Genomic DNA, 18469 nt, shown 5'->3' with positions numbered 1-18469 from the left:
GGCTTGCCATGCCATTTCCACCTGGCGCCTCAGTTGGACCAGCGTTCGTGCTGGATGTGCAGACCACGTGAGACGACGCTTCATCCAGTCCCAAACATGCTCAATGGGGGACAGATCCGGAGATCTTGCTGGCCAGGGTAGTTGACTTACACCTTCTAGAGCACGTTGGGTGGCACGAGATACATGCGGACGTGCATTGTCCTGTTGGAACAGCAAGTTCCCTTGCCGGTCTAGGAATGGCAGAACGATGGGTTCGATGACGGTTTGGATGTACCGTGCACTATTCAGTGTCCCCTCGGCGATCACCAGTGGTGTACGGCCAGTGCAAGAGATCGCTCCCCACACCATGATGCCAGGTGTTGGCCCTGTGTGCCTCGGTCGTATGCAGTCCTGATTGTGGCGCTCACCTGCACGGTGCCAAACACGCATACGACCATCATTGGCACCAAGGCAGAAGCGACTCTCATCGCTGAAGACGACACGTCTCCATTCGTCCCTCCATTCACGCCTGTCGCGACACCACTGGAGGCGGGCTGCACGATGTTGGGGCGTAAGCGGAAGATGGCCTAACGGTGTGCGGGACCGTAGCCCAGCTTCATGGAGACGGTTGCGAATGGTCCTCGCCGATACCCCAGGAGCAACAGTGTCCCTAATTTGCTGGAAAGTGGCGGTGCAGTCCCCTACGGCACTGCGTAGGATCCTACGGTCTTGGCGTGCATCCATGTGTCGCTGCAGTCTGGTCCCAGGTCGACGGGCACGTGCACCTTCCGCCGACCACTGGCGACAACATCGATGTACCGTGGAGACCTCACGCCCCACGTGTTGAGCAATTTGGCGGTACGTCCACCCGGCCTCCCGCATGCCCACTATATGCCCTCGCTCAAAGTCCGTCAACTGCACATACGGTTCACGTCCACGCTGTCGCGGCATGCTACCAGTGTTAAAGACTGCGATGGAGCTCCATATGCCACGGCAAACTGGCTGACACTGATGGCGGCGGTGCACAAATGCTGCGCAGCTAGCGCCATTCGACGGCCAACACCGCGGTTCCTGGTGTGTCCGCTGTGCCGTGCGTGTGATCATGGCTTGTACAGCCCTCTCACAGTGTCCGGAGCAAGTATGGTGGGTCTGACACACCGGTGTCAATGTGTTCTTTTTTCCATTTCCTGGATTGTATTTCTTTTGAAGAAAAGGGAAATTTAATTACTGGATGACCCAAAGAAAAGATACACCACAAATGAATTACCCAAAGGGGGTGGAAATTGGTAGATGTGACGTACATGTATACAGTTTCAGAAAAATGTATTTTTCTTTTCTTGGAGTGTATTAGCTGTCAGTTACATGGAGTAAAAAGTGAGTCCCCATGCATTCAGCTGTGATACAGGGCCGAGGTTTGTGGTGGCATGCCCACCTTGGCCATTTGCTGCTCCTGCTGCTTCTGCTGGGAGAACTGCTGCTGCAGCAGGTCCAGGTTCAGCTTGATGTCCTGCAGGAAGCGGATAGCCTCCTCCCGAGTCATCTGCAACAGCGACAGTGTCGGTGAATGTCAAAGCCATTTCCTCACCTCTTGTTGCACCAATTACACCACTGATTCTCAACCTGTGCATTATTGCCCCTGGGGTGCACTACGATGTCTTGATGGAGTGAGTGAATGGAAAGGGGTGCGGACATTGGGAGCAGGAGTTCTGTGTTTGGTATGATGATTCTTCTTTTAGTTAGTACCAGAAAAAAAAAAATAGGTGAAGTTGACTTCCTAAATATTGTTACTATATAACACATGATGGTTTGTAATAAAACTGGTCAGTGTTACACTCTTACTGTTTACTAAGCAACAGCAATAATTAATATAGGACACAATATATTAAAATACTGACAGAAAAAAATATCACAGCACCAAAACTAATTAGTGAGAGTAATGAAATTTCAAGAATACATTTGTCTAGGTAACAATATTATGTGGAGGGAAGTTGCTAAGCACCATATAGTGGAGATGCTGAGTCACAGATAGGCACAACAAAAATATTTTCACACTTAAAGCTTTCGGCAAATGGCCTTTGTCAACACTAGAAACACTCATGCAGACGCAACTGACACACACGACTGCAGTCTCAGGCAACTGAAACCACACTGCCTATTGTTGACAGAGGCCATTGGCTGAAAGCTTTGAGTGTGAAAATCTTTTTGTTGTGCCTATCTGCGACTCAGCATCTCCGCTATATGATAAGAAGCAACTTCCCTTAGCATAATATTATTACATTCCATCCTGGATTTTCCATTGTTTGATTTTTGTCTAGGTAACATATTTAAGTAATTTACATTGCTAGACCACAGGTTAATGTAAATGTGAGATAAGTCATTGCAAATATGAAATGCTGCTATATTAGCACCCAGTGTAACCACCAGAATGTCGAATGCAGATGTACATGCATTTTTTGGTACAGGTGCCCGATGTAAGTTTGTGGGATGGGTTCCATGCCTTATGTACTTGGTCAGCCAGCACAGGGACAGTTAATGCTGTTTGTGGATGATGCTGGAGTTGTTGCCCATATGTGCTCAACTGGAAACAGATCTGGTGATCAACAAGGCTAAGGTAAAATGCTGGCACTCTGTAGGACACGTTGAGCTAAAACAGCGGTATGTGGGTAATCATTATCCTATTCAAAAACACCACCTGGAGTGCTGTTCACAAACTGCAGTACAACAGGCCGTATCACCAGGTTGACAATATGCAATCAGGGTGCACAAGATAGCCATGACAGTGCTCCTGCTGTCATAAGAAATCACATCCCTGTCCGTAGGTCCATTACATCTAGCTTGCAGGCCATCAACTAGCCATGTCACAACCAGTACATTCTGCCATCATAGGAAATGACGCAGAACCAGATTTCATCAGAAAAAAACAACAAACCTGCACCCTGCCTTCAAGTGAGCTCTCACTTGACACCACTAAAGTCACAAATGATGGTGGTTTGAGGTCAGTGAAATGCGCGCTACAGAGTGTCTGGCTCAGAGCTGTCTTTGAAGTAACCAATTTGTTACAATTTTTGTGTCACTGTGGCGCCAACAGCTGCTGTAGGTGCAGTACGATGCCCCAGAGCCATACAATGAGTGCTATCGTCTTCCTTCTTAGTAGTGCATTGTGGCCGTCCAGAGCACTGTCTTCCTGCGACAGTACACTCTTGTGGTTACCGATACCAGCAATCGTTTACAGTGGCTACATTTCTGTCAAGATTTACTGCAGTATCACAGAAGGAACATCCATCATCTCATAGCCTTATCACACATCAGTGAGGTGTTGTAAATGACATCTTTGACACCTTAAAGTCATTTCTGAGTAACATCAGCTCACGATGTCCAGTCTCAAACATGTTGTTGTTGTTGTGGTCTTCAGTCCTGAGACTGGTTTGATGCAGCTCTCCATGCTACTCTATCCTGTGCAAGCTTCTTCATCTCCCAGTACCAACTGCAACCTACATCCTTCTGAATCTGCTTAGTGTATTCATCTCTTGGTCTCCCTCTACGATTTTTACCCTCCACGCTGCCCTCCAATGCTAAATTTGTGATCCCTCGATGCCTCAGAACATGTCCTACCAACCGATCCCTTCTTCTAGTCAAGTTGTGCCACAAACTTCTCTTCTCCCCAATCCTATTCAATTCCTCCTCATTAGCTACGTGATCTACCCACCTTATCTTCAGCATTCTTCTGTAGCACCACATTTTGAAAGTTTCTATTCTCTTCTTGTCCAAACTAGTTATCGTCCATGTCTCACTTCCATACATGGCTACACTCCATACAAATACTTTCAGAAACGACTTCCTGACACCTAAATCTATATTCGATGTTAACAAATTTCTCTTCTTGAGAAACGCTTTCCTTGCCATTGCCAGTCTACATTTTATATCCTCTCTACTTCGACCATCATCGGTTATTTTACTCCCTAAATAGCAAAACTCCTTTACTACTTTAAGTGTCTCATTTCCTAATCTAATTCCCTCAGCATCACCCGACTTAATTTGACTACATTCCATTATCCTCGTTTTACTTTTGTTGATGTTGTCTCAAACATAACTAACTAACTAACTAACTAACTAAATTCAGGTTTGCTTTAATGGTCATTAATGTTAGTCTCAAACATAACTAACATTAATGACCATTAAAGCAAACCTGAATTGCATTAGCATTGCACTACTAGCGCCACTCTTATGCAATTTCTTTTTGTCAGTGTGCTTCATTCCTGTGTGTCTGACAGGGCACAGTACCAATATTTTCCAAAAGCTGCAAGTGAAATTGTGATATTTCAGGGAGCTGTCCTACAGCACAGGGTCAAAATGTAAACATTACACTCTTCCTCAAGCTCAGCAAAGTTGGTTGATTCTTTTGCATTGTGTGTGGTCAATGTTGGGTCTTAAGTGGCTTACTTGTTCATGGGCAGTTCCTGAGAAAACAGAAAATCTCGATTTTTTTCTGATACAAAAGTACCAGCTGTGTGGATGGCAGCTTCTCTAATTTCGATTTTGAAACTTGTTTCAGTGTCATTATCTGATACTGAGATCCAGAGGTTCAAAGTTACTGTACTTATGCATGTAAAATATGCACATACTATCCAGACTGAGACATAAATGTAGTTTTAACCGAAGTAGTGATCACATGGCAAAGGGTTTGGGGTCATCACAAGGATTCTTTCACCAAACTGCCTTGTTGGTCAGCATATGTTTTACCAATAAAACTTTGTGACGCACTCTCTATGTACAATGGGCATGTCATGCTGTTACTGACTGTCTTGTCATGAAAATTATTCTATGGTGGTACAAGAACCTTACAAAAACATCATTCTTTGTACTTGCAAATCAAACATTGCATTTTTTGGTATACTGTAGGTGTAGCCTGAAGCGAACTTGCTCTGGATGGGAGTTGGTTTTGTTTTAAATTATGCATTTGTCATTTATATTTGTCAAAGTATATAAACAAATTTTCAACACTTGACTGATCTACAAAATCCATTTTATATAAGCTGGTGACACTACTGTAACAGAAAAAGAAATGCTTCTGTTTGACCACAAAAAAGACCTAAAGAAGAGCATATCGAAGACTCTGACAAGAAAGTGGGGAACCGGCTTCCTCATTCTGCCTTACTCACCAAAAATTTTGGGGTACACAGATGTTCACTCTTTTCTGTGCTGAAAGAGAGTGGCACGTGCACAGTGATGGTGAAAGAGAAAGGAGAGAGAGAGTGTCAGCAGGACAGAAAGAGAAAGGGGACGTTGAATTAAAAGAGAGAGAGAGAGAGAGAGAGAGATGTGACAGTGGAAATGAAAAACAGAGATGGGTGGAGACCATACAAATGCTTGGAGGCCAAGAAGTGGGGGTGACTGAGGATGGTTTGGACACACCAAGACTGACAAATTTTGTCCACATTCCCTATATCCTAGTCTAAGGGTCAAAACACTGTGCATAGAGGATACCATGGGATTTGAAGAGAAAGACAGCAGAAAATGAGAAAGAAAAAGACAGTAGCAGTGGGAGCGAAAATGAATGGGACAAAGACAATGGCAGTGGGACAGAGAAACAGTGAATGTGGTGGAGAAAGAGACAGTGAATGTGGCGGAGAGGAGACAGTGGTAAGGAGGAGCAAAAGAAAGAGATCAAGGCACTGACAGAGGGCAGGAAGGGGGGATGAGAGAGAGAGGTAGTGGCAGTGAGAGGGAGATACTGAGTATGAAGGCTGAACTACAAAGAGAGACCAGATAAAAGGATTTATAATGTTCTGTATTAAAAGAGTGTGAATATATTTGCATGCCAGAATTTTTGGTGAGGAAGGCAGGCGAAATGTGGATTGAGGCAGCAGCTTCCCCACTTCTACATCTTTTAAAGAGTAGCATATTTACATTTTTTGTGTTCTGGCAGCAGTAGTTTTTGCTGTGTACAGTTTTTGTTATTCATTTGTATAATTTATTATGATGGAAAATTTCATTATTGTTATTAGTGCTATTTTAATGATTATTGATTACTGAGTCATGTGTAAAACATTGGAGGAATGTGAAACATGGATGTACTTGTTTTCTTAACAATGTGATAATTATCTTTGGTGTAACTCCTTTGATGAAAATTCTTGGTGGCAGTTGTGCAGTTTATGAGTTGCACTCAGGACCTTGTGTGGATTGGATGTGATTATTAATAAAAAGCTAATGTGGCAAAATGAAACAGTCTGTGACATCTACTATAAAATATATTTTGAAACAAACAGAACCCTGAAATTGTTTTCCCAAGAAGGATCAACCAACTAGGAGAAAACTGTTCCAGCAACAAGAACAAGTACTAACGGACAACCAGTGAGGGTAAGCAAAAGATCATTTTTAACAACTCCAATTTAAACTGATGTACAATGTAACATTTTGCTCTTATTTGTTCTCAAGCTGTTGACAAAGTATGGTGCACCAAAATCATAGACAACACTTGTGAGGCTTGCTATATGAAATGATTTCTTGTAAGTTGAAAATAAAAATTTTACTACAAGTATTTGGGCTTCAGCATTTACACCACAATATTGTGAGGGATCATTTAAAAGTCCCCTATTGTCCCAGTGACATTTGTTTATCTGCAAACCTCTGCACTTGTCCATTAGATGCTGCTGAGTGTACCATGCTAAATTTGACATTTTTCTGCTGCTGTGCCAGTTGAGACCAGTAGAAATGGTGTGGTGTCTATGTGAAGTTAAATTTCGTGTAATTGTCAGATGGGCCAGTGATTGGTAATCAACCCAGCTAATGTATTGCACTTGGTTGAGAAGAAGTTACAGTGAACTCTTCTTTGTCAATATGGTATTGGTGTGTAAGATGAATCATTTGCATGTCTTCTGGTATCTATTATAGTGCAAAAATACTCTCAACATTAAGAAACGGATACTGTTGTAACATTAACACATAATTCTAATGCTAGTGATGATAATGACGAACACTTCATTGGAGGTGGTAGTGATATGCGAAGTTATAGAACAGTCAGTGCAAGTAGTGAAAGGGAATTCCAACCTTCTTCTGATACCAAGTGTCATCAGAATGTTTGATGCCGACACACGAGAGAAGTTAAGCGATGATTCTCTGTCAGAAGTTTAAATGCATGTGACAAGCTCCTGAAGGCTAAAAGGAATATCAACAGAATACTGGAGTACATGCCAAAGAAAATAGAAGGCAATACAGTTTTCGAAGGAAATCACATGCTGTAGTTCAATATCATCAAGCAGTGTGTATTGGTGAAGCACAAGAATGCAGTTCTTGTCTCCATTATTGTTAATTACAACATTGGACATAGCAAGGAATCTCAGGTTTACAGGATTTACTGGGTTTTATTTGATTTCAAACGGTGGAAGCACTGGTGGGTCAAATTAATTAGTTGTGATGGAGAGTACTTTGAACTGGATAAGGTTGTTTTGTAAACAGTTTGAAAATATACAGCTTTTAAAAAATAATTCTAGTCTCTTTTAGTACCCCTTCATATGTTGCTACGTCAATTGATGGACAATTGACAAACTGAGTCTATATATGCTTCCAAGAACCAAGTACAAAGTTTGAACCCTGTGTGTCAAGGGAAACGGAAAAATGATGTCCCCCAAATGTCTATGCAGACACAAGCAGAAAGAATGCCTGAAGACATTTTTTCCTGTCAGCTCTGAATCCACATTTGGCGACAGTCACTAGTGTTTTGTGGCTCCTGTTATGGATGTGCAAGTACTACTGGAAGCTCCTGGAGGAAGAGATGTAGTTTCAAAAATCATACTACAAAATATGTGCAACCTCCTGACATTTATTTTTTCAGTCAACACGAAATACATGCAAAGAGAATAACAGATTTTCCTAAACTACATTCTAGGGACATGCAGCCAAAATTGTGACACTCTTTATTACAAAAATGCATTCTGTCATTTACAACCAAGTATCTGCTGAAGTATATACACCAGTACTTCATTACACATGGCAGAGTGCTGACTTTGATATTGGTGAACTTATGGATCACTTCAAAAGTGTCAATGACATGGCGTTCAGTGATACTATTGTAGAATGTGCAGGTATGATGTGCATTTTGTAGTAATTCATCTTGTTATGACCATTTTATTGAAAATCCTCACATATAAGTATGTTCATTAGAATGCAGATACTTTCCAAGTTAGTTAAATCAGAGGCAGGTAGGAAGTTAAATCCTTTAACTTTGGTTAAAATGATGCTTTTAAATACAATTTTGTAGCAATTAATACCTAAAGGTACCTCGAAACTGTGACCACAGCTGGGATGCAAACCTGGAACATTACTTACCGAATGAGGTACGCAGAGAAGTTCAAAAAGTATAAGATTACATACCGACACAAGTAAAGCAGTGAGGGTGGGTTGCACTTTATACCTGGGTATCTCATTCGGTAAGAGACTGGTGGTGAAAGGCAAACTTCTGGTTTCATGTCCTGATGCTGCACACACATTTCACATGCCAGGAGTGAAACATTCATTTTGGAAATTAATATTTTAACTTCTGTAGGCTACTCTGATGCCAGTACATGTTCTATGCTGCACTCACAACTCTGAAAAGGGGATTGCCTGATCCAGCTCGTTATGTTGTGCCAATTTAGGGACAGTGAAGCTGGGTGTACATTGTGGTATGCTCTACCTGTATTCAATGGAAATTTATAGTGTCTAGTCAGTTACATAATCTGTACTTTTTTGGGAAGCTATTTTGCTCAGAATGGTTGGCAAATTGATGTACCTGTAATATGCAAATGAATACTGATAATTATAGATTCATACCCCTGTCTGAAAATTGTGCCTCAATTTATAAAAGGTGATCAGAAGCGAATGTAAGAAGCCAACAGGATTAAATGATCACCTTTGAAAATTGCATTTTGGCAAAATACATATACCAATTTGTTTTTCTGAGGTTCGAGACATGCAACATAGCAGATAAGTGATTCTCAATGTAGACAAAGATCATGTAGTTTCCAATAAAGTCTTGTTAGTATGCAATTTTCCACATTTCCTTATTACTATTCAGAAAGATAATCAATGATAACATGTTACAAATATAAAATTCACCAAAAATGTGTTTCAGTATTAGGAAAACAATTAATTAGTTTTAAAAAGTATACTTTGACTAATGTAACTGAAATTCTTCAAAGAAACTTTCTTTGGATACAAGTTTCTTTATCTTAATATAAGGTTATTATGTGTAAAAACTTTACTGTTATTTTTGTAGTTCTTTGTTCATACACATTACCATGTATAGAAACCCTCCTGCTCCATTTAAATGAGGATTTGAGGTGACAATAGCAGGTAGCATGATGGAAATGAGTGGGGGCATCGGGGGAGGGGGTGCTGACCACCTTTTACAGGCAACAGTATAACTGTAAACTCTGTCCATAGACCCCATTGGTAGTGATCGGCCACTGTGTCATCCTCTGCCAATTTCGTCATTGGATGCAACGTGGAGGTATGGGGGGGTCTGCACACCAGTCTCCTGGCCATTTGCAGTTTTAGTGATGTGGAGCCCCTCAACTGGTAGCACGAGGCTGACTGCACACCGTACCAGTCTTCTAACCAAGGAAAAATCCCTGGCTGTACCAGAAATCGAACCACGGACTTCCTTACGGCAGTCTAGCACACTGATGCACACATCTATGGAGGTGCAAAATTATAGATCTTTGAATGGCTTAAACTTTTTCATCTTTTCATTTAGTGCTTAAAAAAATTTTGGGATTGATTTTGAAAACATAAACATGACGTAAAAGTAAAAGTCATATGGTGTGAATGGATGTGATATCCCAAAGGGCAGGTTCAGTCATCTAATTGAAAAGGTTTTTCCCTATCCTTTACACCCGCAGGCACTTTTATTTTACACAAATGAGAGTTGAGTACATGGTGGTAATGGTTTCACAAGTTGCCTGGCCTCCGATGGGGTAGGATAAGCCTGTGACAGGACTGGAATAGGAAGTGCTGGGTGGGTGGACTGGGCAAGTCTTGGTACCTGGGTCTACCACAGGCAACAGGCTGGGATTGGGACTGGACTAGGATGTTGTGGAAGTTGGAATACCACTTTAGGAGGGGTGGGAATGATCTCGGGTAGGGTACCCCTCACTTGGGGCATGATGACAAGTAATCAAAGCCCTGGTGAAGGAAGTTGTTCTAGTTTAGGATGGTACTGGGTGACGAAGGGGGACACTCCTTTGTAGCTGCTTCTTGGGGATGTGAAATCAAATGGTATTACAGACCTGTTTGTGAACTACGTCTGGGGAGGCCTTGGTGAGACTCTCAGCCTACCGAGGAAGGGAGTTGTCACTGCAGATATGCTGTCTTTGAGTGGCAGGATGTATGGGAGGGATGATAGATGTCAGAACGTAGGTACTGTTGGTAGGTGTAGTGTGGACAGATGGAGCCATCGGAGAGGAAGTGGTCAACATCAAGGAAGATGGTACAAGCCATAACAATTGATGGGTTTCCAGAGCAGGAATTGTTGGTCGCCTCTACTTGCCCCCCTCAGCAATCTTCAACCACATTGAAACTTGTGAAGATGATAAAACAGAGCCACCAGGGGCAGGCATGATGGATAAGTTGATTGGTACTGGTATAACTTTTGCCTACTTTGGTGCTGAACCCGATCACGCACCATTGTTTGAGCATTTCCTCCATTGTGCTTCATGATAAAGTTATTAGGACAAGTAGAGAGAGAGAGAGAGAGAGAGAGAGAGAGAGAGAGGGAGGGAAAAAAAATACAACTGTTACGTGTAGCAGACTGACCTTGGGTACATTGTGAAGGCAAGTATAAATTGACCTCCCCTTCCACTACATAGCCCAAGTGGTCCAAACTGTCACTTTACTCACAGCCACTAATTACATAACAGAGGACTGTAGAAATGATCTTACGCATTGTCATATCCTTGATAGATTGATTCAGTTCAGTACATGCTGCATGAAATTGTTTTTGTTTGCATATACCCACCAGTCCTTCCTGCAAGAACTCTTCAATGGCCAGCGTCACTCCCTTCTCATCTCCGGTCCAGAACACGTACTCTGCCATGTCTTGTGGTGAATACTGGATCCCGGCATACGATGACAATTTGTCACCCTGTGGACAGTGCAAACATTTAGAAACATGTCTCTTTTTTCCTCACTAGAAAACATACATAAATGTACTATCACAGTTATAGGCATGCTGCACCACTGAATTATTGTGCCATTATTACATGAGGAGGTAGGGAAGAAACTTCTCGCAATCTGCATGGGCTACCATACACTACAAATATGGGATTGCCAGTAGTGTTGTATGGAAGTGAGGTTTTGAGACACAAAAAGAAAGATGACAGTAAAGTACAAACACTAGAGGTTAGGTTTTTATGGAGCATAGAAAAAAGGAAATTCTGCTTCACACTAAGACACATATTTCACCACCTGAAGATGATGGTGTGAACCAAAACACACAGTGGAACAGTAAATGACATAGTCACATTAATGGTAATGTTTTCCAAATGGCACATACTGTTCTACTGTAGACAGCATTGAAATATAGCAGCGATATGTTCACTTACTAAGATACCACTACTAACAATTTTTCTTTTCTGCTTTCTGTTCTATAGGTGATACATAGAAACCTTCAAAATCATTGTCAAGCTGTTGATTTGCAGAATGTTTGAATCATAGAAAGCAATAATTTTGAAATTTCAGTTATTTTCTTGATGGGGTTTTGAAATCCCAGTGCATACTCCAGCTTCCACTTGATTATATCGTATTATCTTTATAAACATTTAAAGACATTCAACCTAATGTCTTTGCTAATACTTGTCTACATTCTACACTTTTTTTATTATCAAAAATAAAACACACAAAAATAGCTCTGCATTGTAACATTTTATGGTAATTATTCTTGTTGCATCTTTACACAGACCTTGGCAAAACAGTTTTTGAAAGTTGCGAAAATTCATGGCAAAGTATTCTTATTGCAAACAGTATATTTTCTCAATCAAACCGTGATTGATAATGGAAGGACACCCACTCCACGCCAGTATTACTGAATGCACTTCAGTCTGTGGGTTCAGGGATCATCTTAAACATGTTTGAACAATCACTAACAATTGTAAATACAAAACAGTCAGGCTGTAATGGCATCAGCAGAAAGGCAATGAACCAGAGAGACGAGTGCATCTACATCTACATGCAAAGGCTGCTTGACTTCTTTTGTCAGGGAGTGTATTTTCAAAATATCTTCTAAACCATTTCTGTTCTAGAGTGAACTTTGAGAAGTAGAAGGCTACTGAGGAAAGTGGTTTACAGGTCAGTAAACTTCCAACATAGCTCTGGTCAGGCGTACTGGTGGGTGGCTGTTTGTGCGCTGCCGTCATACTATGACACACAGGAACCTCTATTACCATAATCATTTCTGCTTCGGTCAAAATCATTGTGCTTATATTATTGTGGTGAAATATTGATTCAGGCTGTGTCAGTGACATCGTTATGGAAGCAATGTACAATTGGTTATTTGCAGTCTACAGTGTGTAAAATTATTTTTGACAACATTAGATATTATGTTTTTATATGAAGTGTAAATGTACGTCTGTCAGGATGAAAAATGAAAGTACCGAAATTTCAAGCAAATTAGCATGCTGACAAAAATGCATGATCAGTCCAATGTCAATGCGTTCATTTCCAGATGGTAATCTACTGACTTGTTCATTTTGCTACATCTCTAAACTAACTGGTTTTCTTGAAGAAACTAATTCTCTGCTCACCCAACAGGCATTGTGTGCCCCACAATTATAATTTTTTTTGTTTTAAGGTTTTCAATATGGTTGTTACTCAGCAGCTGTACTAGTTTCAACATAGGATTTTACAGCCAAACCCCTTGAAAATTACTGTTTGGTGCATTGACCCAGGTTTCGACGCCTACCAAGGGTGTCTTCATTGGAATGAAATTTTGATAAATCCTATAAAATAATCATAATTTGATTTGGGTCTTTATCCCACTCCAACGCGGGGTCGGCCTTGTTACTATGTATTTGGCGATGTAAGTGTCAGAGGGTGGCCGCATGCCCTTCCTCTCGCCACCCGGAATCCCCCTACGTGAATTGAAAATATCTTCAAAGTTAAAACTGACGCTTAAGTGTCCATTTTAGGCAACAATGCTGTTTCTGACAGTAACGAGTAAAAAGATGTTTCTCGAGTCCATTTTTAGATCCTATTTCATATAAAATTCGTAGTTTTCTGATTGAATCCATAGTTAGCAAAAATGTTTCGTTCACAATCTCGAGTCTACTGCTGCTCCTGTACACAATTCAGGAGCGTATAAAACCACTTATACGTGTCCCGTTTATTATATACGACAAACCGGAAGGTCTTTTAGTGTCAGGCACGAGTAACATTTATTGGGAAAACGAGGCACTAACGTACACAATTTACTATTGCTGATCATCTGCTAATTTCCGGACAAAAACCAAAAATCGCTGAAGACATTTCCATTTTACATGGAGAAATGAAGGGTCATAGGCTCCATGTACTCGGAAGAGCTGCATATTTTCGAGCTTATTTCTAAAGACGGTGGTCTCATCCTAAATGATTATGTAACAAAAATTTTTCAAAGGTTTTAATCCACTGCTCGCGGGATTTTGATTGCTTAATTTTACCGTATTTACTTTCCTCTTGTCCCGAAACATTTTCTTTGAATCTCATAGATATGTACTATGCAAAGATTTTCTGGATTGTACAGCTGTATGTACAAATTTTTTGTATAATTTTACGTGATTCTGTTGTGTCTAATAGACGGCTCTTATTTCTACTTAATCTGTTTTACTAGTGTGCATTTTCAACGATACATTAAGCTCTCTTCCTTTGTTTTCAAAACAAATATAAACTGTCGTTTTCTCCAGTTATTTCTGTTGCAGTTTTTCAAATGGGCACATATCACTGTCCGCGGCCCAACTTGTATTAATAGCAATGTAAGCCATTGGGCCGATCTGTCTGATGTTCCTAACTAGGTGTAAGTGGCAAAGGCTGGAACGTTTCATTTTATTTTTTGTCTTGGGCTTAGCTAAAATCGGAATACTGTTTTTTATGTAAATTTACGTAAGTAACCTTCGTACCGCATGACAACTGCAATCACGGTTAAAGCGTTTTTTTTTTCACACTAAATTTTCCTCTGTATAATTTTATAGGGCTTATCAAAATTTCATTCTGATGAAGACACCGTTAGCAGGTGTCCAAACCTAGGTCAGTGTACCAAACAGTAATTTTCAACGGGTGGGCTGTATGATCTTATGTTGAATTTTCAGTGAATGGTTTTGACTTACGCAAGTTTTGTCAAATAGTCATCTGAAGTACCCAGCGGATTCATCATTTTGGAGTCCAATACGTCACTTGACTGCGTTCATTTTTCTGACATTGAGTGCTTGCCATTGTTGTAAAATTAATAGAATGTCCGCCTGACAACATCTTTTGATAAGTCGTTCAGTTTGGTTACTAATATTTTTTTGTGGAAAACTGATTGTGATAGATTTCTCCTCACGACACACACGGTGGATAGTTCTTCAAGCTACGCCACAACTTGCCTGTACGGTAGCAAGGTTTTTCTTTCTTTTAATTATTGCTTCTACTCCGCCGGTAACATATCACTGCATTTCTCGATAGCATTGGACTATGGATTTGCTTTGCTGCTGGAACTGAGTCGCGTTCTTACTGCTGCCCAAGTCTTTCTTGTTTGGGAATCCGACCAGCATGGTGTAATTTGAAAACGGGAACAAACACTTTCGCTCAATAATAGGAAAAAAGTATACACAAATAATTACACAAGATACTTAAACACGAAGTAAGAAACTGCCGGAAATCAATAAGGCAAAGAAAACAGGAACTGCGTGAAACCCTACACACCGTCTCGCTACGAGCGCTCGAACTAGGTAACTTTGGATGTTCCGCTTTGCCATTTTGGAGCGTGTCGTGTGTATAAGAGAGGAGGGGGAGCGAGCGAGCTACGCGGGACTAGCCACAAGTGTGGCATCGGCACGTTTGCCCACCCGCCGCTTCTAGCGACGGGCCAAGTCAGGTTTACGCCAAACCGAGTTAACAGATTTGAAAGTTTGTGTAAACCGAGTTGCGACGAAAAAACTGAGATAGCATTCAACGCTGTGCTCTCTTTACCTCTGCGCAGATTACGCTTCAGTTCAGTTAACCAACCCATCAGCGATTATACGTATAGTCAAGAGTGTGATGCGAACTACACAGGGCGAAATTTTCGACCTTTCGACTATTTTGAAGAGAGAGTTGCGAACAAACCTGAAACTTGCTGCTTAGATTTTGATAGCTATCGGGCGAACGTAAGGTAGTGAATTTCCTGTTCACGAACATGACTGTGTGGTGTGCAGGCACCAATTTCGGGTCTTCCGACATGAAATTTTTAAGGTGGTAATACTCACGGAATTTGCTGTAATGGTTTGTCGGCGATGTGACGATCTTAAGGTAGCGAAATGCCTCGTGAAATGTATGAATTGTCGCTGTGCTACAGGCGCAATCAGAAAATTCTGGGTGTCTCATTAGTAAGGATTTTGACAACGATCTGCTGATTTTAAGGTAGCCAAATACGGGGTGGAGCAGAAAAAAAGCCATGTTTTTCACTACTGAATGACTGGGACACGGTTTGATGAAAACAAGCATTAAGTGATAGAGGTTTGAAATATACATACACTCCCGGAAATGGAAAAAAGAACACATTGACACCGGTGTGTCAGACCCACCATACTTGCTCCGGACACTGCGAGACGGCTGTACAAGCAATGATCACACGCACGGCACAGCGGACACACCAGGAACCGCGGTGTTGGCCGTCGAATGGCGCTAGCTGCGCAGCATTTGTGCACCGCCGCCGTCAGTGTCAGCCAGTTTGCCGTGGCATACGGAGCTCCATCGCAGTCTTTAACACTGGTAGCATGCCGCGACAGCGTGGACGTGAACCGTATGTGCAGTTGACGGACTTTGAGCGAGGGCGTATAGTGGGCATGCGGGAGGCCGGGTGGACGTACCGCCGAATTGCTCAACACGTGGGGCGTGAGGTCTCCACAGTACATCGATGTTGTCGCCAGTGGTCGGCGGAAGGTGCACGTGCCCGTCGACCTGGGACCGGACCGCAGCGACGCACGGATGCACGCCAAGACCGTAGGATCCTACGCAGTGCCGTAGGGGACCGCACCGCCACTTCCCAGCAAATTAGGGACACTGTTGCTCCTGGGGTATCGGCGAGGACCATTCGCAACCGTCTCCATGAAGCTGGGCTACGGTCCCGCACTCCGTTAGGCCGTCTTCCGCTCACGCCCCAACATCGTGCAGCCCGCCTCCAGTGGTGTCGCGACAGGCGTGAATGGAGGGACGAATGGAGACGTGTCGTCTTCAGCGATGAGAGTCGCTTCTGCCTTGGTGCCAAAGATGGTCGTATGCGTGTTTGGCGCCGTGCAGGTGAGCGCCACAATCAGGACTGCATACGACCGAGGCACACAGGGCCAACACCCGGCATCATGGTGTGGGGAGCGATCTCCTACACTGGCCGTACACCACTGGTGATCGTCGAGGGGACACTGAATAGTGCACGGTACATCCATACCGTCATCGAACCCATCGTTCTACCATTCCTAGACCGGCAAGGGAAGTTGTTGCTACAGGACAATGCACGTCCGCATGTATCCCGTGCCACCCAACGTGCTCTAGAAGGTGTACGTCAACTACCCTGGCCAGCAAGATCTCCGGATCTGTCCCCCATTGAGCATGTTTGGGACTGGATGAAGCGTCGTCTCACGCGGTCTGCACGTCCAGCACGAACGCTGGTCCAACTGAGGCGCCAGGTGGAAATGGCATGGCAAGCCGTTCCACAGGACTACATCCAGCATCTCTACGATCGTCTCCGTGGGAGAATAGCAGCCTGCATTGCTGCGAAAGGTGGATATACACTGTACTAGTGCCGACATTGTGCATGCTCTGTTGCCTGTGTCTATGTGCCTGTGGTTCTGTCAGTGTGATCATGTGATGTATCTGACCCCAGGAATGTGTCAATAAAGTTTCCCCTTCCTGGGACAATGAATTCACGGTGTTCTTATTTCAATTTCCAGGAGTGTATGTCGAACCACTTCCACGGATTCTCTCACCATGTGAGCTGTGGCACCGTCCTACTGAAACCATATTTCTCTCAAGTTCACTTGACGCCTTTCAACTTCTGGACGAAGAAACTTGTTTAACATAGCACGCTGATGTCACAGTAACTGCAGTTCCTTCCTCTTAAAAAAAGAAATTGGGCCCAACAATACCCATCTTTGAAGTGCAGCGCCACACTGTTACTTTCAAACTGTGGAGAGGCCTTTGGTGTAATTCATGTGTGTTCTCCGGCGCCCAATACCGACAATTTTGAACACTGACGTAACCGTCTACATGAAAATGTGCTTCATCACATCACATCACCCGACAAAACTCTCTGCGCTGCACAAAATCCCCTTCACTAAGCTGCTGCACGATCATTATCTTGTACGGGTGAAACTTAAGGCCATCGTGTAAGATGCGGTGAAGCGAACGACGTGACTAACCCATGACTACAGCCTGTCGACTAGCCGATCGTTTCGGACTAGCAAGAACTGCCGTTCTCACTCGGTCTACATTTTCCGGAGTACCAACTGAACGGGGAAGACCAGATCCAGTACTTCTAAACGCTGCAACCCACCGGAGTACAGTATTTCGATCAGATACTGCACCTCGACGTCCACCTCTAACATTTTGACGCAAAAGACGTTGCACTGTGACTACGGAATCACAGTTTCTAAAGTACTGCTCGACAACGAACACACGGCGCTCCATAGTGAACCGTGTGTCGGCTCTCAACATATATCACGCTGTTAATATTGTTCTGAGTCCTTCCATTCCATCTTTCATATTTATAGTTATGCTGCGTACGATTCTGTTGAGATCCCCCTCTGACGGCGTGTCTGGTCTTATCGATCTTCGAGTCGTTGCTTCCCGTTAGCCTTGTGTAAGGGAATAAATAAGATCTTTGGGGGGATGGCCTGTTGGTTGCCTAGCGGTGACGAGTCGGTCGGTCGGTTTTTAAAATCGGGAAGGAGAGAATGTCGGACGATTAGACCGCTGCGTGGCGTGGCGGTGGAAGGTTGGCTGTTGTTCCGAGAAGCCGCGTGGTCTATCGTGGCGGTGCGAGACGTATGGGGCGAGTTGACGGGAATAACAGCCAATGCTATGAACACCCGGGGGCCACGGCTGTGGTTCCGGGTCACTACTTGGTGGGAGCGGCAAAGGATGTCTTTAAATTGTCCGTCTGGAGGCGGGAATGATGGACCAGTAACTCGCCTAACCTGAGGAGTGGTATTTCGCCGCCGTGGGTGCAGAGAAGACGAGGGCTCCGGTGACTCGCATTCGGGAGGACGACGGTTCAATCCCGGGTCCGGCCATCCTGATTTAGGTTTTCCGT

At 43.1% G+C, this 18469-nt stretch overlaps 1 protein-coding gene across 1 annotated transcript in view; it reads right to left on the bottom strand.

Moving 5' to 3' along the window:
- The window catches only part of LOC126109673 (uncharacterized), a 320193-nt gene that overhangs the window by 33851 nt on the left and 267873 nt on the right, over nucleotides 1-18469 (bottom strand). The window contains exons 6-7 of the mRNA XM_049914724.1: nucleotides 10973-11098; nucleotides 1412-1519 (exon numbers count right to left, since the gene is read on the bottom strand). Of these exons, the coding sequence (XP_049770681.1) occupies nucleotides 1412-1519; nucleotides 10973-11098 (234 nt within the window). The remainder of the gene's footprint in view (nucleotides 1-1411; nucleotides 1520-10972; nucleotides 11099-18469) is intronic.

This window comes from Schistocerca cancellata, chromosome 12, assembly GCF_023864275.1.
Source record: "Schistocerca cancellata isolate TAMUIC-IGC-003103 chromosome 12, iqSchCanc2.1, whole genome shotgun sequence".
In the NCBI taxonomy this organism is placed as follows: Eukaryota; Metazoa; Arthropoda; class Insecta; order Orthoptera; family Acrididae; genus Schistocerca; species Schistocerca cancellata.
Note: the sequence above shows the minus strand (reverse complement) of the source record. Positions and strands in the feature narration are given on the sequence as shown.